The sequence below is a fragment of the Panulirus ornatus genome, chromosome 8, assembly GCF_036320965.1.
Source record: "Panulirus ornatus isolate Po-2019 chromosome 8, ASM3632096v1, whole genome shotgun sequence".
Lineage (NCBI taxonomy): Eukaryota > Metazoa > Arthropoda > Malacostraca > Decapoda > Palinuridae > Panulirus > Panulirus ornatus.
Genome location: NC_092231.1, coordinates 3046358 through 3069384, shown reverse-complemented (window position 1 = coordinate 3069384; position 23027 = coordinate 3046358). Strand labels below are relative to the sequence as shown.

General features: G+C 44.7%; 1 protein-coding gene across 3 annotated transcripts; it reads right to left on the bottom strand.

Annotated features, from left to right (window-relative positions):
- Positions 1–1482: 1482 nt before the first annotated feature.
- LOC139749742 (type I iodothyronine deiodinase-like) lies at positions 1483–22586 on the bottom strand. Of its 3 annotated transcripts, XM_071663941.1 has the most exons (5): positions 22470–22586; positions 20266–20428; positions 16313–16481; positions 14000–14186; positions 12929–13038 (listed from the first exon to the last, which is right to left on the bottom strand). In XM_071663941.1, the coding sequence occupies exons 1-4, from the start codon at positions 22473–22475 to the stop codon at positions 14036–14038; spliced, it is 489 nt and encodes a 162-aa protein (XP_071520042.1). In that variant the 5' UTR covers positions 22476–22586; the 3' UTR covers positions 12929–13038; positions 14000–14035. The 3 variants fall into 3 exon arrangements, with proteins under 3 accessions (XP_071520044.1, XP_071520042.1, XP_071520043.1); XM_071663943.1 differs by lacking the exons at positions 16313–16481; positions 20266–20428; positions 22470–22586 and adding exons at positions 1483–7919; positions 10611–10794 and having other exon boundaries at positions 14000–14157; XM_071663942.1 differs by lacking the exon at positions 22470–22586 and having other exon boundaries at positions 20266–21210.
- Between the last annotated feature and the right edge of the window lie 441 nt (positions 22587–23027).

Below are 23027 nucleotides of genomic sequence, written 5' to 3'. Positions count from 1 at the left end.
GTAAGTTTGAATGGAGAAAAACTGGAGGAAGTGAAGTGTTTTAGATATCTGGGAGTGGACTTAGCAACAGATGGAACCATGGAAGTGGAAGTGAGTCACAAGGTGGGGAAAGGGGGCAAAGGTTCTGGGAGTGATGAAGAATGCATGGAAGGAGAAAATGTTATCTTGGAGAGCAAAAATGGGTATGGTAGATTCAACAATGTTATATGGTTGTTAGGCATGGGCTATATATAGGGTTTTAGGGAGGAGGGTGGATGTGTTCGAAATGAAATGTGTGAGGACAACACGTGGTTTGAGGTGGCTGGATCGAGAAAGTAATCAGAGTAAGAGAAAAGAGTGATTGAGATAGCAGAAGAGGGCGTGTTGAAATGGTTTGGACATATGGAGAGAATGAGTGAGGAAAGATTGATAAAAGGGATATATATGGTGTGGGAGGTAAGTTGCTAGAAGCAGTGAAAAGTTTTTACTAGGGATGTAAAGCATGTGTATGAGTTGGAAGAGAGGAAAGTGACTGGTTCCCAGTGAATGTTGCAGGGGTGCATGATGTCTCTATGGTTGTTTCATTTGTTAATGGATGGGGTTGTTAGGGAGATGAATGTAAGAGTTTTGAAGAGAGGGGCAAGTATGCAGTCTGTTGTGGATGAGGGCTTGGGAAGAGAGTCAGTTGTTTGCTGATGATACAGCGTTGGTAGCTGATTTGGGTAAGAAACTGCAGAAGTTGGTGACTGAGTTATTATTATTAATATTATTATTATTATTGTATTCCCTGCGTGTCGTAGAAGGCGACTAAAAGGGAAGGGAGCGGGGGGCTGGAAATCCTCCCCTCTCATTTTTTTATTTTAATTTTCCAATAGAAGGAACAGAGAAGGGGGCCAGGTGAGGGTATTCCCTCAAAGGCCCAGTCCTCTGTTCTTAACGCTACCTCGCTATCGCGGGAAATGGCGAATAGTATGAAAAAAAAAAATTATTATTATTATCATTATTATTATTTATCATACATAATCGCTGTTTTCCATGTCAGCAAGGTAGTAGACAAAGAATGTCCCATCCACTCATATACTCACATATATACATAAACGCCCACATACGCACATATACATATCAACATATACATACATATACTTGCTTGCCTTCATTCATTCCCATCGCTACCCTGCCCCACAGGAAAACAGCATCGCTATCCCCTGCTTCATCAAGGCAGTGCCAGGAATACAGACAAAAAGGCCACATTTGTTCACACTCAGTCTCTAGCCATCATGTGTAATACACTGAAACCACAGCTCCCTATCCACAACCAGGCCTCACATCCTTGGGGACAGGAGAGAAAGAGTACTTCCCATGTTTTCCCTGCGTGTAGTAGATGGCGACTAAAAGGGGAGGGAGCATGGGGCTGGAAATCCTCCCCTCCCATTTTTTTACTTTTCCAAAAAAATGGAACAGAGAAGGGGGCCAAGTGAGGATATTCCCTCTTAGGCTCAGTCCTCTGTTCTTAAAGCTACCTCGCTAACACGGGAAACTGCAAGTATGTAATGAAGCAGTATCAGGAACAAATGAGCAATGACCTTATTTGTACACATCGTCACTAACTGTTATGTTTAAAGTACTGAAACCAAAGCCTACCTTCCACAACCCAACCTCATAGACTGCTCTGTACTTTATCTTGTTAGCTTCACTACCCCCAGTGAATCACATTAAACCAGTCCATTTCATTTATGCACACCACACACCCTCGAGAATCCTCATGCTGTGATACCCCAGAGCTGTCTTCATTCAATTCTTTTCTCTTGCTTTCTCCCACTATCCCTTGCTCCCTTCACTTCTGACAAGTATATCCTCTTGTGTGGTCTCTTCACTCAACCTGTTCATATGCCTAACCCTTTTTTTTTCTTTTATTGAAAAATAGATTCTTTAAATATCTTTGTAAATAGTGAAATACCATCATCTGGAGGGTCCTTACCAGCAGGACTATCATTCATTTTCAAAGGGTTAAAGAGCAGCTAATCATTTTGAGGGTTTCAGAAGGAAAATCTGTTAAAGGCAATGAGGATATGTGAGGAATTGAATGTTACGTTTGAAACTGTATTCAGAATGGGGTACAATATAACCCTATTTCTAGTGAGATGGGATGGGGAGGAAGATTGAGAAGTGCTGAAATTATTTGAGAAGACATGATTTAGCTCTAAAAGGGACTTGATCCATGTAAGGCTCATTGTAGTTATCAAGTGCATCCATAGTTAATAAGGAAGTGTATAGAAATGTTGAAAAAAATCAGAAGTGGATGTGGTGTCAAGGGAGTGGAAGAGAGCAAATCTCATGTCTATCTTAAGAAAGTTTGGAATGTTACACTGAATTAATGAAGAGTGTTTTGTAAAACACTGGGAAAGATAATCAGAAAGCAAACATATGATAATGTGGAAAGGAGAAAGTACTTGATAGAATGCAGGTTTAGAGAAAAGAAATTGTGTTCTAGACAAAAGAGATAGAAAGGTGGGTTGGGTGTTTTTTGACTGCCAGATGGTATTTGAAACTGCCCCACATAGGAGTTTGGTGAAGAGGTTGGATTTTCATACAGACAAAAGGGAGACACTCCTTTAACAGATCAAAAATGATCTTATTGGAAGGGAGAAGAGGACACCTGCCACAGGAGCCTTTTCTCAGCATGCTGGAATTACCATTTGCAGGACAAAAAGTTAAGAGATATGACATGCTATTCTTGATCATTGTAAATGACTGGATTCATTTTGCAGATGGTGCTATGGTCTTGAGAGAGGTAAAACAATGAGGAATGCATTAGCTTATGAAAGGACTTCAACAAGTTATAGAGTTGTTTTGCTAAATGGTTCATGCAGTTAAGCCAAAGCAAATGTAAATTGAAGATGGGACACAGAAAAAGAAGGCCATGATACAAGTATCATCCAGCAGGTAACAAGCTGATACATGACATGCTGTTAGGAAACTTAGGGTTCAACACTAAACCCAGCCTTATGTCAAAACACATCGAGTATTGTCAAGTAAGCAAACTTCCCGCTGGTTATTATTAAAATTGCGTGAAGGAACATTTATAAGATGTTCAATAAGCTATGTACAACTTACAGCAGACCTAAATTAGAATATGTTCTCAAATCTGGTCACCTTACTAAAGGAAAGAGCTAAGCAGAGAAGGTAATTAAGGTGGTACCTGTAATAAAAAGGGTGAGGTACAAGGAAATATTAGAGGTTATAAGTTTACCCATCAGGGGAAAGAGAATACTGTGAAACAATAAAAAAATTATGTATCCAGTAACCCAACCACCTGTATCATTGAACAGCAACAAGGTTTTTTACACAGGAATATTAAATTTTACTTGCAATCAAGGTGCCTTGATTTACTGAATCATAATCTTATTTACACATTTTGTCAAAATTTGTAGTAATAAAAGTCCAGAATAAAGTACCATACAACATCTTCACATTACTGTATCTTATGCAGAAATTAGATATTTCATCCTTTTTGCAAAGTGTAACCTCTCAGAAGGAAAAAACAAAAAAGCCTTGCTGACCTGATATTTTTTTGGACCTAAAGGGAAATTTGATGAGAACCTTTAAATCTCTAAACCATTCTGAAATTATACATAGTGCACATTTATTTGAAAAACATAAAATGAGCAACCAGAGGTCATGGTGAGAAAAGATATGTTCTTTAATTATATCAGAGTTCTAGATGATAAAAGTGATGAAACTGTGACTGCAGACTAATTAGATGTCTGAAATATTGTCTGATAGTAAAGAAGAATGAAAGGATGGGTTCCCATAAATGTGGAAATACCTCCCCTTTCTTTAGATAACGATGATTATTGTGGATTGTTAAATCTACCATTACAGTAACTTAAACCATGACAGTTCATAAGCCTTCTGATTTAATTGCTTTGCTTTTAGTATGTTTAGAAGCAGGGAGAAAATTGAAAGAATTAGAAACTTCTGGAAGGAGGTAAATGAATGTTGAAGAGAGATATGTTTAAGATGTAGACAGCCAATGACCAGAGAGATATGCTACCCACCTGGGTATCATAAGGGTAAGTGACGACTGTGTAGTGAGCCAGCACTTCTGTGGTTGTCAAGTTGCACTCCTCTGACCCAGGTAGCTGTCTCTTCTTTCTGTCTCATCCACATGTGAACTACTGACATTCTGTCCACAAACATACAAATCACAATCTCTCGTTTTCACACATAACACTTGACAACACTTACCTCACTCAGCCCATTCTTTGTAACTTGATTTTCCTATGGTGAGCACTATGCACTAGCCCTACCTTTTGGCAAAAATGACAGGATAAATAGATATAAGTAGTCGGTAGGAACACTGGGGCTGGAGCGTTAGGCAGAAATATTAAGTGGGAGCATTAGGTACAAGTATATAGTCAGTAGGAATATCAGATAGGAGCTCCTGCAAACACTGTGCAAAAGTTGCCCTCTGCCAGTGGTCTGTTAAGGATGAGGACTAAAGGCTATTGCTGTGGCCATTCAACCCCTTGAGGGAGTTCCAGGAGGGAACAGGCATCAGAGATACAGATAGATAAGTATGTTTAAGAAAAGAGAATGCAATCGACGAATCTGCAAGATGCTAGTAATAAGGGTTCTGAGAAGTGGGATGATGAAAGTTGCTATTGTAGTTATTATACAATAGACAGGTGTATGGATGTTACACGAAAGAAGTGCAAGTGACTGGTACGTGTACATAAGAAAGGGGCGGGGTTTGGAAAAAAAAAAAAAAGGGGGGGTGTACCTAAGTTGGGGTAAGTGAGTATCTGCAAAGTTAAGGGATGATAAAGGTTTTGGATTGAGTTTGACAATGTGGGGAAAACTCAAGATGACCAGTGAAAGGACAATGGAGAAGCAGTAACAGGAAGAGTTACAATGGAGATGGAATGACTACTTGCTTTTTTCCAGATAGGGCCATAAAATGCCACATACAAATACTTCTATTTCTTTAAGTATTTTTCATATTCTTCAAAGGAGATAACTGATCCATTCATCCTCTATCACTCCTGAAACCACAGTGGTCCTCCTCAGTATCATGTTCTTTGCAAGCCACCACCCTCTCAATCACCACTGTCTTATACAACTTATCAGGTACATTCAACAGACATAGACTCCTATAATTCGAACATTCACTTGTGTCCATCTTGCCTTTTTCCAGTGGCGCTGTATAAATAATCCGCCGATTGACACCTTACCATGAGTCATACATATATTCATAATCGTAACCAACCCATCATATTTTACCAACCGAATTCCCATCCACTCCAGCTGCCTTGCCACACTTCATCTTATACAAGGCTTTGACCACCTCTCGAGTTTTCACAACCCAATTGCCATGACTCACCTCGCATATTTCCCCAACCCTGACGACGCACATCTGCCACCGTATCATCCAACTCATTCAAACACTCACAATACTCATCCCAACTCCTCTCACCTCTTCCTTACCTGATACAATTTCCCCATCTTATGCTTCCATTTGTTCTCCTTACATTATAACCTCCTTCCATTTTTTTTTTCATTTTTCCTGAAGTTTGCTATTACTCTCAGTCCATGCACCTTTCTCTTGACCTGATGCTGCTCTTTCCATGTAGAATACGCCCATATAACTCTGTTCTCTTTCAGAACAACTTTACTTCCTCATCCACCGCCCACTACCCTCTCGTACATACCAGCCTACATTCCACCCTACGCGTGCCACATGTTGGACATGTCAGTACGCTTTCTTAAATACCCCCCAATACTCGCCTTCTCCCTTAATTTCATATCCTCTCACCTTTAGCCATTCTTCACCAAATCTCTCCTGATATCTCCTCTTTTTCATCATATTACTATCTTGGATGATAACACATCATGGAATACTTTTGAGACTAGGACCCTACCCTTGGTCGACTGAACAGTCCAACGTCACTTGTCCTTGACGTTAAACAGTTCCTTACTTTACTTAATGTGTTTAATTCTCTGTTTACAGTGAAACTGTAGGATAGAAAGATATGGTTTAACACATTTCAGATTTAATGATAATATTCACTCCTTTTACTCGCTATCTACATCTATTTGCACGCGTCAAGAGATTTAACAAAAAGATTGTAATCAATCAGTTAACATTTTCCAGTAAAGTTCAGTGTAACCAATTAGTGCCCATGAAGTAGAATGTTAACTTCCCTTCACCATGGCTCAGGTCAGTCAAGTCGTCAGCAATGTACCTGGCTTATTCAGCTTTAAGCTTTTGCGTCATCAGTTCCTGACCAGGGCCATAATGTAAGGTGCCATACTTGTCTTTAATGTATGGCTGCAGTTTAGATCTGAATATCAAAATCGATGTATCTGGGGGAAAAAATGGCACATACTTAGCCATTTTTTTTCCGGCTTTAAACTGTGCTGTAATTAAGAATGGGCCTATGAAATATTCTTTGTACATGAAGATGACTTTTCTTCGCATTACACTACAATTACTTCCGTTCGTGAAAGAAGCTTTAGAGTATCCGGCAAGATGCTTCCCTTACATCTTTGTGATTTTGTGTGTATAATGATATGAGGTGACTACAGACATACTCTATATATATATATATATATATATATATATATATATATATATATATATATATATATATATATTCTTGCGAATGTGCATGCAAGCTTGAGTCTATATTTATTTTCCATTTAACCCGAGAGAAGTTTGCTTTTTCCGGAATTCCAAGCTGATTCATCACGAGACTAAATATTACATTGATTTCTACGAAGAGAAGGGAGAACCTCAGTTCTAGTATATATACCTCACACTGTCGACTTTTAAAAGACTGAATACAAGAAGCCATGGTATTTATTATTCTTACTAAAATGAAATCTTAAAATCAGGACATAACAAATATTTGGGAGTGAAAAAAAATGAAAATTTAAACAGATCAATGAGAGGGAACAGATGAATTATGTAGTAAGAATTATATTCTTTAACCTCCTGTCTGGGTGCTTGAAAATTGTCCATTATACATTTTGAAGTGGGCCTCAACGATTAATATTCTAAATTTGATGTACTTACGAATGCATAATCTCAGTATCCATGGTGGCATAAACAAATGTAGATTTTATATGCATTATGCATTCCCCATATTAATACATATGGCATGAACACTTCCCGAACCTATGGACCTGGCCGGCCGCTCCCTGAGTGCTGCGGGAGACACACAGACGGGATCCTGGAGCTAGGAAGGAGGTAAGTTAAGAAAATGAAAGGTTTAGTTAGGGTCACACCCTGAAGGTGTCACGTTAGGGGCTATAAAGCTGCCTGGCCGCAACAAAAGAAAATCTTAAGGAGCTGTCATCGATTTTGTCATAAATATTTCATGGAAAATAGATTTTTTCACAGACTTATGCGGTAAACCAAACAATGGTGTGTGCTAATGCAAACAATATAGTCATAATGTAGCATATGCAAGGAAATCGCTCTAGAATACACATACAATATATAGTGAAGACTGTGTATATATATATATATATATATATATATATATATATATATATATATATATATCACTGATCATTAGTGTGAAGACATACATCATGCACTTAAGGATAGTGAAGAGATATAAGTAATATTAGAATAAAGAGTTATTGATGATACACAAAGATATACGTAATAGCCAGAAACTACTAGTGAATGATATCCTAAACAATCAAGTAATGCGAAAGTGACTATAAAGAATTCTTTCTTGGTCTGCACACAATTATCCATACATATCCAGTATTGTTCACATAGCATTTCCTGTTGTGCTTCAGTAGCCGATTTCGTGCGTCACCAGGTTGGCTCTGTCTCGTTCCTGTAACCATCCCAGCGCTCGTGATGGACAGTCTTATTTCATCTCTAACTTCTTGTTTGTGAGCCAGTCGTCGACTTCGCTCAGCTGTAATGAATATGTATTCGTTAAAATCACACTATATTTTTAAAAAAAATTCTATGGCTTTTGTTCTGTTAAAGAATATTATTCAGCTGTATTGTTTTTTTTCCGAGGCAGTATTTCATGGTGTTAATGTACTGTATCTCATAGTTTAGTGGTAAATTCAGTGAATACAAAGGATATATATATATATATATATATATATATATATATATATATATATATATATATATATATATATATTTCTTTTTTTCTTTCATACTATTCGCCATTTCCCGCATTAGCGAGGTAGCGTTAAGAACAGAGGACTGGGCCCTTGAGGGAATATCCTCACCTGGCCCCCTTCTCTGTACCTTCTTTTAGAAAATTAAAAAAAAAAAAAAGTGGAGGATTTCCAGCCCCCCCGCTCCCTCCCCTTTTAGTCGCCTTCTACGACACGCAGGGAATACGTGGGAAGTATTCTTTCTCCCCTATCCCCAGGGATAGGAAAAATAAGTCTTTAAAAGGGGAGGGAGCAGGGGGCTGGAAATCCTCCCCTCTCGTTTTTTTTTTTTTCCAAAAGAAGGAACAGAGAATTGGGCCAGGTGAGGGTATTCCCTCAAAGGCCCAGTCCTCTGTTCTTAACGCTACCTCGCTAATGCGGGAAATGGCGAATAGTTTGAAAGAAAAAAAGAAGAAAAGAATATATATATATATATATATATATATATATATATATATATATTTTTTTTTTTTTTTTTTTTTTTTTTTTTTTTCCGCTGTCTCCCGCGTTTGCGAGGTAGCGCAAGGAAACAGACGAAAGAAATGGCCCAACCCACCCCCATACACATGTATATACATACACGTCCACACACGCAAATATACATACCTACACCGCTTTCCATGGTTTACCCCAGAAGCTTTACATTCCCTGATTCAATCCACTGACAGCACGTCAACCCCGGTATACCACATCGATCCAATTCACTCTATTCCTTGCCCTCCTTTCACCCTCCTGCATGTTCAGGCCCCGATCACACAAAATCTTTTTCACTCCATCTTTCCATCTCCAATTTGGTCTCCCACTTCTCGTTCCCTCCACCTCCGACACATATATCCTCTTGGTCAATCTTTCCTCACTCATTCTCTCCATGTGCCCAAACCATTTCAAAACACCCTCTTCTGCTCTCTCAACCACACTCTTTTTATTACCACACATCTCTCTTACCCTTACGTTACTTACTCGATCAAACCACCTCACACCACACATTGTCCTCAAACATCTCATTTCCAGCACATCCACCCTCCTGCGCACAACTCTATCCATAGCCCACGCCTCGCAACCATACAACATTGTTGGAACCACTATTCCTTCAAACATACCCATTTTTGCTTTCCGAGATAATGTTCTCGACATCCACACATTCTTCAAGGCTCCCAGGATTTTCGCCCCCTCCCCCACCCTATGATCTACTTCCGCTTCCATGGTTCCATCCGCTGCCAGATCCACTCCCAGATATCTAAAACACTTTACTTCCTCCAGTTTTTCTGTTCATATATATATGTATATATATATATATATATATATATATATATATATATATATATATATATATATATATATATATATATATATATATATATATATTCATTCTTAAAGTCTTGGGCCCTAGGGGAACAGTTTGAGTAATTCATGCTCCGTCCAGACACAAGATTTTGTCTTCTTACAGTCTCTTGACAAAGAATGAAATCATTAGGAACATTCCTTCCTTCTTCCAAACTTGGAATTTTTTCAGCAGAGAACTTCGTGTCTCACGACCAGTTGCTTCTCATAGAAACCCTCATGTCTTTATCAGGACTGCCAGGAGGGGGAACTTTCATTTGGACACCCTGGTCCTTCGTACCCCTCGTGTGTCTGTATGTGGATTTAGAAAACCTGTTGGTTGGTTCGACATGGTTTATATGCCTCACCATCATTCAAATTCTTAATCCCAATATCCTAAATGCATGAATTTACGCAATTCATGGAAAAATGTGTATGACTTTACATGTCAGGTCAAATACCGTTCGACATGATGTGAGATGGCCTCTGCCTTGGCCCCGCCTTCAGAAACCTATCATTGGAGGAAATCGAGTCAGAGGCTGTTTAGTACACACCTTCCTCCGTCAGGAAGTACCTTAACTTGACGTTCTGGATCTACCCAGTGTGTTTAGGGGGTTCTCCTTCGGAAGGATTTACTCAGATTCAACACTGAACACATATATTTTGACCTGAGGTCAGTCCTTATCTCTGATCCTTCTCCATGTGGGGGCATGCTTTCGTGCTTGCAGGATAGACCTCATATGAGAGAATGCAAATTTTGACAACTGGATGACTTTTTCTCTCCAAGGCGATGTTCCGGTAGCAGTTATTCCCAAGTTTTCTCTTCCTGCTCGGCCTTCCCATCGTTTTCGAAAAGACTTTTATTTTCGCCTTCTGTTACCACCTTGAGTTGGTTCGCCCATAATATGCGAATTGTGAGCTCCAAGCAGCAGTTAGGCCGTGGGCAAAGTCTTTGGGTTGTAGGTCGATGATATCAGTCCAGTGGCGTCTGCTGACTGGCCCAGGGCGGACCTACTGAACTCGCGAACGTCTGTTTACCTTTTGGTCGTCCCTAGAGGATGAGTACCTGGTTTTAAGAGGATACGAGGCAGATGATCAATGATCACAACCCTTACCTTATAACCAGTGGGTCCTTGTTCGCCCTTGTAAACAACAACACCATCCAGGATGATGAAGAGTCGCTCGGGCAGGGCGCCGTAGGCATTACTTGCTTCATCCTCCAGACGATCCACCACCACACGACATTTCAGGGACTCCACTTCTAACATCTGTGCTGCTGTGAACCTCTCTTCCAGGGTCCTGCCAAGGGCAAGCAGCCATGGAATTATTGAAGTTAAATCCTCCCATTCCTCTCTTCCCCCTTCTACTTTATGCTTATACCAAAGCAGAGGTTACTATATTACATTAGAAGTTATCCTAACCAGACATCTTTACCAAAATGCAAATAACCTCAGGATCGATTGTGCTAAAATCATACATTAGAAACATCAGTTGAGTAAAACGGTTCTGCCCGCCTACCAAAGTTTTCTTTTTCAACTTTCTTTCTCATTCAAATGTTCCCCCCCCAAAAAAAAAGTGAGCCTGATACATTCTTATCTACATTCTATTCTGTCTTTAATGACGACTAACTAGGAACAACATTATCCCACCTTACCAGAGACAGCCAAGCTAGAAGCCGACCCCCCCTTCCTGCTACGCTGTATCACAGCCTGTTTGATGCGTCTGCTGCACAGCCACCCGCAAGAGCTGACTGCTGTACTGAGAGCCCTGTGATGTTGAGGGCCTCCCACCCGTTAGCCTGTTGTCCTCTCCACCAAAAGTCTGCTGTGAGTTCTCCCCTACCAATTTATTACTATCTTGTGAACTGTCTGCTGAGTGTGAGCTGTCTACTATCAATCTCCTGTCCTCTGCACCGACACTCTACAGTCTGTCAGTGGTCTTCTGACAGTCACTTTATCCAGTATCTGGTTGTCAGGTGAGTCCTCTACCTTTCCTGTCTCACCAGTCACTTGTGTCAGCCTTTGTTGCCTGAGCTATAAAACATCGTCGCTTAGGTGTATGTGAACTGCCATAAAGTCTTTGACACTGTGTCCCATAGGAGACGTAAAGAACTGGATCTTCCGGCGGGAACAAGGAAGCGGTTTCTTCGATGGATAGAAAATCAGTTTCGTGGAGAAGAGCAAAGGACGCATGACGGAGGAGCCTTCTTAAGGTAGGTTTTCTCAGTGGTGTACCACAGGACTCGGTCCTGAAACCATTGCTCTTCTTGACCTGTGTAAATGGCTTATTAGAAGGTAAATACTCATTCCTGACTATATGTACAAATGAGGGAAGTAAAGAGTGATAGAAAATGTATCAACTTAAAAAGGGAAGCTGGACAAGCAACGAAGTTAGCTTTATACATGGTTCATTAACTTCAACCTAAGTGAAGGAAAGTAATGAAGATGAGACTGTGAAAGAAGGCCTCGATGCGATTATCATCTAACTGGGAACAAACTGCAGAAATCTGTGTGTGAGAGGTGTTTGAGACTCCTTTTACTTAACCCGTCGCCAGAGCCCCACCTTGGAAGAAATGTAAAGGAGACAAGCAAATAGCTGGCAAACAGTCAGATTCATATTATAATACATAGATTTGGAAATATCCAGAAGACTGTTCGCATCTTTAATCAGGGCTAAACTAGAGTATGCTTTTAGAGGCTGGTCAGAGCACTTGATGAACCACACAGGACGAAGAGAGAAGGTCGAAAGAAGCGCAAGAAATAAGGTGCCAGGATTAAGTATGCTGAGTTACAAAGAGACTTTAATGAACATGAATTTGCCCACCATGGAAGACAGAAAAGACAGTGATGACCTGATCACAAATTTTAAGATTTTTGATTCATGATATCAACAGGGAACAGTTATCTGAAAAATCCAAAGATAAACTAACCAAGAGTTCATGACATGAAATTGAGAGGAAAAACTTGTTAGAAAATATCTGATTAAGTACTCATAAGATGGACGAATGGAATAAAATGATGAATCATAACAGCAATGAAAAGTTGAAAAAGTTATACGATAGTAAAGAAAATTTAAGGGATGGGACCCAGCGAGTGTAGGATTCCCACCCTGTACCGTTTACAATACATGAGTTACACACACAAAGGAATCCCATAGTACGTGAACAGAACACCGTTAAGGAAGGTTTAGCGATCCTTATGTTGGAGGAGCTGGTACATGGGTGTCATTGATGGTGGCTAGAAACGAAAGGGTAGAAAAAAGGAATGACTGGTGTGCAGGGAAGGTACTAATCCCAGTATCCCGGTGTTCAGGGAAGGTACAAATCCCAGTATTCCGCTGTGTAGATAAGGTACCAATCCCAGTGTTCATGTGTGCAGATAAGGTGCTCATCCCAGCGTTACGGTATGGAGATAAGTGACTGGTCCTGGCGTACCTGTGTTTGGCTATGGCGATGTTATCTCGAAGCGCCCAGCCGTCCGTCGGGTGAGCCTCGGCGATGTACACCATAAGGAAGTCTGCCACCAGGGAGTGTTCCTCAGTCATCTGCTGGGGCGATACTGGTCATGAGAGATCGTCACACTGGCCAGCAGACCCAGGACAACAATGGACATCTTGAGAATAACTTAAAAGAGTAATTCTGATACACGTAGTGTTTACCAACCTGCAATTCTGATACACGTAGTGTTTACGAACCTGCAATTCAGCCTCAAGGTTGTCTGTTAATTGTCTGTGCCATGATTGCCCTGCCACTTCAGATGATGATACTCAAAGTAGCACCAAAAAAAAGATGAATTTACAAAAGGCACATCAGCTGAAAACAAGTACAACAATCTGACATAGAAAATTATTGGTTCAGATTAATATTACGTTCACTTTATGGAGGTGATTTTTATGTCCAGTTACGTCTTTCCGAACTAGCGCGGCGGACAACTGTGAAATTAGAATGCAGTGCTACATATATATATATACAGACGTACACACACCATACTAGTGCATGAATAGGACTACATATAGTTCGCTATGTAAATCGTTCTGATAGGGCTTCTTGTTCTTTTGAAGCTGCGTTCCATGCAGTAGCAGGGGGTTGTTGGGTTCTTTAAGGGCGGGAGGACCCACAGTCCTAACGTGAACAGAGCATCGTCGAAGTTGACTCCCCGATTGTGGTGTTACTTTCTGTAAGTGGAATCTGGGAAGAACACACACACACACACACACACACACACACACACACACACACACACACACACACACACACACACCTAACCTTCCTGCCACAGACAACCCTTCTGACAACCTCCTGCAACACTCGGGACCAGCCTATACAGTGTTCGCTCCAATAACATCCTGACCACTTGACAGACATGCAGTCACTCCCAGCTGAAAACATATGATTAAGGATGAATGAAGATCGGATCATGTTTCAGTAAGATATACGTTACTGATAAGGATGGGTCTTATCAGGACGAGATAGATTAAAGATAAGGTTGGTCAGAGAGGAACCCACCTCGCGGAACCTCTCCAGGTTGGCCATGAACGGGGGTCAGGTGCACGAGCCGAAGTTGAGGACCAGAGGTCGAGCTTTCCTGGCCAGGTCCAGAAGATGGCACTGTGTCCGGTCCTCCAGGCGCATCACCAGCGGGTTGGGCGCCCTACCTCCCAGCTCGGCCGTCATGTTCACCTCCTGCATCGTCCTGCGACCAGGATTCAAGTCAGGCCACAGGTGTCGGGAACTGACGTACGAGGTGTCAGGTTGCCTCAGACAGTAGCTCACTTACCTCTCTCAGAGTTGGGAGCCATTGTAAGGGAAACGAACTTGCATTAAAGTATAACAAATTAGCGGTAATGTTCGCCCGTAGCCTGGGAAAATAGGTATGTTGGGCGGATAGATCTGGGTAGATGTGCTGGGTGGATCATGGCTCAGACGGCGCAGAACCATTAAGATCTGATCGTGCTTTCAAATGATTTATATTATAATGATGATTTCGCGTCCGTCGCCATACCGTAATCGAGTGGTTCCTGTTGTGTGGATCAGTAGGATATGTAGATTATTTTTCCTAGACAGCATTCTTAAACCACGACAGCACTACCCCTGAGCACGACGGTACGATCCTTGAGCACAACATGTATAAACATCAATCATAACAATCATGAAGCAATAACCCGTTTACATAAAACTTTGTCTTCAAGCCTTCGTCTTCTCCCCAGTTGGTCCGTTCACCCCCCAGCATCCCGTCCCTCCCCAAACCCCTTCAGAGTTGGGCACATTACCCTCTTGCGACGCCGCAGTGTTGACGGACGTAGTGAGGCATGTGTTCCCCATGATTATATGTCGATGATGTGGTTGGATGGCAACCTGTGGCACAGTGAGGTAGCCAGGAACATACATGGTGAGATTGGATGGCAACCTGTGGCACAGTGAGGTGACCAGCCTCCTGCCGGTGGGTAACACCTGATGCAATGGAAAAAATGTCGTGAATGAAAGTAGATCTTCGGGTCACACAGCGTCCCTCGCCTGGGGTGTCTGGCCACGCCTCTGAATACGTAAGGAAGGTTGAAAAACGTAGATCTATAGACGTGAGGTGGGCATGCAAGCAAGACCCTGTACAGGTGGGAACCGGAAGGAGGTATCAGGTCGATCGTCCAATATGTGTGACACCCGTGGTACCTGGCCAAACACGTCTGGCTAACACTGGTACAGGCCGAGACTCGACGATATTCATGTTATTTGCCCCGCGTGACCTGCTGGCCCAGCGGACAATGGACCCAGGCCAGGACCCCACCGCTCGTGGAGACCAGGTCGATGCTTCATGCTCGTGACCCAGGCAGGTCCTTGATGTCCTGCGTCCACCACTGTGGCCCTGGTACCTGACATTCACTGTCCACCACTGTGGACCTGGTACCTGACATTTACTGTCCACCACTGTGGTACCTGACGTCCACTGACCACCACTGTGGTACGACCTCTGTGCCAACAGGAAGCACGACCGCCGTGCCACCAGGAGGTACGACCATCGTGCCACCAGGAGGTACGACCATCGTGTCACCAGGAGGTACGACCACCGTGCCACCAGGAGGTACGACCACTTTGGAGTGAGGGCGGGGTAGTGGTGAGGGAGGGATGTGGTAACTAGGGAGGGAGTGATTGTGGTAAGAGAGGAGTGTGGTGGCATGGGTGAAAAGGGCATGGTTGTGGTGGTGGGGGAGGAGGTTGTTGTGAGGGTCAATTGTTGTTGGAGCGGCTACTCAAGCACACATTATGAAAGACAGGTTTTTCACTTCCGTAATTCCTAAAAACTTTCCCTTTTTCCCCTGCATAATCTTCTCCATATTTCAGTTAAGGTCCGGCTTTGCCGTGGACTTTTATCCGTGATGGAACCTCCAACATCAAAAAGAATAAGAAAAGAAAATATTGAGGACAAAGGTCAATATCCAGGTGGTCAGTAAACCCCCCCCCCCCCAGCCTCTGCAGGAAGGAGCAGACAAGGTCGTGCAGGGCCTGAATCTATCAGTATGTTTGAATTTTGAATACTTGTCATCAAAGGTTTCCAGTAAAGTAACATGAAATAGAATATTCAATATCTCTAGTTGCACTGGCACTCAACACTATATAGTAGTCTGTGACGGCCTTTGCCTCCTGTAAAAGTAGTTCATTTATCATTCAGACATGAGACAGAAATGTCAGCAATCATGAACTCCAGACCTAACTACTCGACTGATTATTCTTGTTACGTTTTTGCCGACAAACACTTGTGTGTTCTCAGTCGTCAGCGAAGATCTAACTATACACCTGCACACTGAGTCAGAGGGACTGACTGACCTCTCCCAGATGGCCTTGCTCTTCTCCTTGGTGTTGGCGAACTCCAGACTTCCCTCTATGGACGAGAGGAGGCGATCGCGGGACCTCTGGCTCAGCTGCGGGTCCTGGCGGCTCCTCACTATGTCCCGCACCTTGGCGCTGCCCAGTGCCTTGGTCGCGCACGGTATGACTGGCGAGGGAGAACACAGTCACAAGGGCGGCAGGGTGAGGGCTGCGGACGGATGCCGGGGAGGTGGATGAAAGTGATACAGAAGAAACAAGCTGAAGCTCAGTGGAAACATTACAGAGAAAGAATAAGGAAAAAGATCAAAGCAGAGGTCAAAATTATAGCAAGGGATCAAGGTACGTGTTCATGAGATGAAAAAGATGAAAAGAATATGAATTTTAGGGGTTTGCGTCGTCCTCGTGTGGCTGTGTTGCAGGGGGAGTCGAGTGGGTTCTTTCCGCTACCCCTGGCGTCTCCAGCTGTTCCCACAGCCAAGCAGCTCACATATCCTGGACCTCAGACTGACCCTCACACATCCTCGACCTCAGACTGACCCTCACATATCCTCGACCTCACGATGTCCCTCACACACACTCGACCTCAGACTGTCCTTCTGCGGACATTCAAGGCTTATTTTTTTTTTCTCTAAAAAGATCTCAAAAGTGTTTGGGTCTTGTAAATCGATGTCTTTAACTTGATGTAGATCATCCGCAAGCTCGTTCGATGAACGATAGTTGGAAGAAATCCTCCAAACGTGAGCCAAATACCCCGGCCAGTAGCGGGTGTTTGGGGAGGGTGACATGGCCACTTACACTGGCTCAAGAGCTGACATAATTCTTTTCCAAGTTGATGGCGTGTGGAGCTCACGGTACACTAAGGTCGTCCCAGCCTACCTCACGCGACCCCCCTCCCCTTTGGCCCGGGATGAGGTCACACCTGGGGCCGACGGACGACCAGCCTGGGTCCCGGGACGAGGTCACATGACCCACCTGCAGCCAGCGACACTACCATCTCTCAGACTGACGCCCTTGGGCTGATAGATAGATCGATGGATAGATAGATAGCTACAGAAGGAGAGAGATTAAAACGATAAATGTGAGCGGGCCTGAGAAATACTTTACCTAAACGAATTAAATTAGATATTACGTTCCACAAGGCCAGGAAGAGTAGCAGATATTGGCTATTGATGTGACAGTATGGAAAGTGGACACAGGTGTGTGGTGAGGAGAGTCCTGAGGAGCTGGTGAGGTGCACACGTGGTGAGGTCACCTCCCTGCCCGGCTGAGCGGCCGTGTGACACATTAATGTTCCGGAATCGTATCATCGACCTTTTCTCCCGACCTTTCAAGACCGATACAGCGCTCTGGGGATGTTGTGACGACGGTAGAACTCAAGTTCAGCCGGTGGGGAAACGAGAGGACCTGCTCAGGAGAGAGGCAGTCTCATCCACCACAGCTCACCTCCCCTGGAAACCAGGCCAAGACACACCACTGGGGTGAGAGGCGTGGTAACTTGCGGTGACCAGTGGGCAGGATGCCACCCACACCCGGGTCTCTACAGTGGGACCCATGGAGGGAATTTCACACCCGGGTCTCTACAGTGGGACCCATGGAGGGAATTTCACACCCGGGTCTCTACAGTGGGACCCATGGAGGGAATTTCACACCCGGGTCTCTACAGTGGGACCCATGGAGGGAATTTCACACCCGGGTCTCTACAGTGGGACCCATGGAGGGGATTTCACACCCGGGTCTATACAGTGGGACCCATGGAGGGGATTTCACACCTGGGACCCATGGAGGAATTTCACACCGGGACCTACAGTGGGACCATGGAGGGATTCACACCGGGTCTATACAGTGGGACCCATGGAGGGGATTTCACACCTTGGTCTGGAAAGTCATGCCACCAGCAGCAGACTAAAGATTTTCATGACTAGGTTAATATTTATGAATGACAAATATAGCCTTTGCAAGATTCGGTGAAAAGTAGACGAGGGCAATAGGACGAGGAGGGACCAGCCATGCTACACGTGATACAACAACCTGGTGAGCCAACCTCTCACAACAGAAAATGGAAATAAACGCAGGGATGATCACGACAGGGGCTGGGAGGAGGTGGGGCGGCCGGGGACCAGCTGGTCAATACGAGCGGCCCTGATTGGCCTTCGGCGGCTTTAGGAAGATCAAACAGTAAAATGTGAATTATTGAGAGATGGGAGGGAGGACCCGGAGGTTAGCTTTGGCGGAAGTAACATTTCACTTCCAACACATTCACCTTCTGTCATATTCTGGCCTGTGCCTCGCAGCCATACAGCACCGTCGGGACTGCTACAGCATTATACAAACCCTTTCCTTAGTGTGCTCAGGACCTTCGCCCTCTCACCTGCCCTATGGCTCACTTCTTCCATGATTCCATTCTCTGCCATCTTCAGTCCCAGGTCTAAAACACTCCACTTCGTCCTTGGGCTGTAGGAGCACCCTGGAAAAAGGGGTAGATGGTCCTGGGGTGAAAACAGGATCCTTTCACAAAAGGGGATCCTGTGGTGGGTAGCCGGTGGGATGTTAGATCGCTGTTTGATGGAGGTGAGTGTGAAAGTTTGTAAAGCTTTAGGAAAAAGGGGGAATGACATGGGTAGGAAGAAGGATGGTGAAAGTGAATGAGTGAAGAGGAACCAGGAGAGAGTGGGGAATGAATGGCAAAAGATGAGGATAGATGAAGACATGGGAGTGGGTGAGGAATGGAAAGTATTTAGGGAAGTAGTGCTTTATGCACGAGAGAAGTGGTATTTATGGATCTGGAGATATCGTATGACTGGGTTGATAGAGAATCTTAATGGCGAGTGTTACGAATATGTTATGGTGTGGGAGGAAAGCTGATAGAGGCAGTGAAGAGTTCTTATCAAGAGATTAAGGCGTGTGTGAGAGCAGGAAGAGAGAGGGGTGTGTGGTTTCAGGTGGAAGCGTGTCTACGGCAGGAGTTTAATGATGTTACCACGTTTATTGATGGAGTAGTGAGGGAGGTGAATGCGAGAGTGAGAGAGGGACAGGTTTGCATTCTGGTGGGGATGATGATGGGGCTTGGGATGTGAGTCAGTTGTTGTTTGTTGATGACATGCATGGAGCTGGAAGTGGACATGACAGTCGGTTGAACCATGGGAGTTGAAATGAGCCATAGGGTGGATGAGGGGGTTAAACTGGGCCCATTGAGGAGTGTGGGAAGAGAAGTTACCGTGTGTGAGGGTAGAGATGGATATATTCGACGTATAGTAGTCACGACGGTATTATACGGCGTGAGCTCCAGATGAAAGAGTGCAGAAGAGGATGAATGTGATGGAAATGAAATGTTTGAGGGCAGTATGTGGCGCGAGGAGGGACGATCGAATAGGGTATAGTAGGGTAAGAGAGAGAGGTGTGGATGTAAAAAGAGTAGGTATGAGAGAGCTGAAGAGGGTGTGCTAAAATGAGAGAGAGAGAGAGAGAGAGAGAGAGAGAGAGAGAGAGAGAGAGAGAGAGAGAGAGAGAGAGAGAGAGAGAGAGAGAGAGAGGTCAGTAAATGTCATCATCCTGGAAGTTGACATTTGAAGAGCACAGCAGCCACACCGGGGTGGAGGGTCGGCCTCCCTCAACACGCACCATCATTTCATATTTGCCCTGAAAGTCATAAAAAGTCACAACACCCTGGCCTCTGGATCACAACTGCACGACAGCCTACAACTACACGATCTACAACCTCCGGGGTCGTGAACAAGGGGCTGGTATAACACCCTGACTCACACTGTCACACAACACCCCGCCAGACCCACCATGACTGGCCATCTTAGCCAGGTATGACCCGCCCGCTGGTACCCACACCACCCAGGACCACAGGACTCCTGCTGGGGGTCATGCATCACACCGTCTACAGCTGCCACACACGCCTGCCTACCATGCATCGTCTACAACGCCACAGCCAAGCTTCAACTCACGACAACTCATGCTGATGATCTGGGCGAGGCCCTTGGGCACCACCACCAGGTACTTGAGGACGCTGGAGAGGGCCATGGCGACGCTGCGGCCGCCTCCCTCCGCCATCCTGGTGAAGTTGTTGACGAGCGTCGTCGGCAGGACTCGAGGTGCGCGCGGCCCACCCTGCGCCAGAGACAGCCAGCCACTGTACCACACCCACCACAGACCCCAAGGCTATATGATGCTCACAGAGGCTTTATGATGCTCACAGAGGCTTTATGATGCTCATAGACAAGGGGGGTATAGTATTTGGTAAACATGCGATTGTCCAATACAATCGCATGTTTACCAAATGGCGTCCTAGCTTCGTCTCTTCGCTGTATATCAACTGACTGTTATATTTCTCTCTTGTGTCTCCCCTGATGTTGTGATTATTACACGAAAGTGCACTTGGGAACTTATCTTGTTTCATTTTCCCCGTGGACTCTTAGTGTAAGGATAATGTTCCCATCATGAGAACGTCTGGTGTGTTGTGTGTGTGTGTGTGTGTATGACTATGTCCTTGGGGCTGGACCACCAATACCTCACACACAGTATAACACGAACAGCAACAACGCACCCTCATACCAGCGATCGATTTCTGTGGCACACCAGAGTGTTAGCGAATATCCTGATAAGGGTGTTAGAATATACTGAATCCGGGTCTTGGCTACCGCTTCATCAAATATGATATCACACAAGTGTTCGATCAACGTCCTGTGGGGCCCTCGTCACGTGACGTGGGGCGGGTGGCGTGTATGGCCCGAGCGTGTCCGCCCGGCCTACCAACACGAGATCTCCCGTTCGATAACAACTTAACGGAACAACCTAAGACACGGGACCCTGGATAGGGTTGTGGTCCACTCCCAGGGATCTGGTCGAGTATCAGTACCTGGTTAGGACCATGGTCCAATTACAGGGATCTGGCCCAGTATCAGTAACTGCTTAGAGCTATGGTCCACTATCAGGGTTATAGTCAGGGTCTTGGTCCATTACCGGAGCTCTGGTCCACTGCCAATCAAAGCTTGAGTTAGGTCTTTAGCCGGAAATGAGGTCCAGCAACAGGTCTCTGCTCAGGGTTGTGGTCCAGTATCAGGGCTCTGGTCAGGGTTGTGGTCCAGTATCAGGGCTCTTGTCTAGTAACAGTGCTCTGGTTAGGGTTGTGGTCCAGTATCAGGGCTCTGGTCTAGTGACAGTGCTCTGGTTAGGGTTGTGGTCCAGTATCAGGGCTCTGGTCAGGGTTGTGGTCCAATATCAGAGCTCTGGTCAGTAACAGGGCTCTGGTCAGGGTTGTGGTCCAGTATCAAGGCTCTGGTCAGGGTTGTGGTCCAGTAAAAGGGCTCTGGTCAGGGTTGTGGTCCAGTATCAGGTCTGTGGTCAGAGCTGTGGTACAGTAACAGGGCTCGTCAGGGTTGTGGTCCGGTAACAGGACTCAGGTCAGGGTTGTGGTCCAGTATCAGGGCTTAGGTTAGGGTTATGGTCCGGTATAGGGGCTCAGGCCAGAGTCGTACATTTTCAGGGCTCTGGTCAGTGTCAGGGTCCAATAACAGCGGTGTAGCTAACGTAATAAAAACAAAATAATAATAATAAAAAAGAAGCGGGTTTGAAAGAACAAAATCCGTTATTGTAAGAACGATGAGAAATTAAAACAAATTAATTCCAGCTATGGAGAATAAAGTCTTAAGTGTTAAGAACGATTTTAGAATGAGACAGAACACTAAGATGTGAAGTGATAAGAAAACGGTGACAGTGAACAAGTTATTCGGAAAAGTCGAAAACACGAAATTGGAACTCCATCGTGAAGAACCTATGAGGCCTGCTGGAGTCTCACAGTCACCACCATCCTGTTGAGGAGTCTCACAGTCACCACCATCCTGTTGAGGAGTCTCACATCACCATCCTGTTGAGGAGTCTCACAGTCACCACCATCCTGTTGAGGAGATCACCGCTGAAATACATCATGAATCACATCGAGGGAAACTGTAATCATAATGTGTCTCGAGTTCATGTTCTTAGATATTTGCTGCACTACCCTTGCACGACACGGTGGCGGGGCTCGAGCGCCAGACAACTTGTAAAGCCTTCGTCTCCCACACATCCCCTGACCTACCAGCCAGCCCCACAACACAGCCCTCTCAGGCCCACAACACGGCCCAAGCCCCAACAGCCAAGCCCTACAGCCCACCACCATGGTGCTCCGTCCAGCGCCGTGTGCCTCGAGCAGAGAGCCGTCAGCCTGGGGAAGCCCGCTCCCCCGCGCCACCAACACCAACTAACTCGCTGCGTGGCAGACTGCTGAGGCAGGTGGCAGGGAGGGAGCGTGGCGGCGGAGGCTGTTAGCTGGGTCGTCACAGCATGTCAGACACGGTTATCGGCCTTTCCTCGGTGTGTCCGACGCCCAGATTGTACATGCAACCGCTCCATTAGCTACAGTGCACCTAAGGTAAGGACAGATAACAGGAGATCTGCTGGTCCATCTGATTTCTGACCTAGACTGTGGCAGAAACAGGAGAGTAAAGGAGAGGCTCCCTCCCCACCCACCTCTCCCTCTGGCTCAGCTGCCGGCGGAGACAAAATCTGGTGTGAACTGAGACATTGGTCTCTCTTGATGGATCAGCAGTAAGCAACAAAATTGATGATTTAACAGACCCTTAAAGCTTTTTGTGCCCCATCTGGCACACTGGACATAAGATTTCCCATCATCAATGATGTTATTAAGGGAGACGAGGATGATACAGTAGCA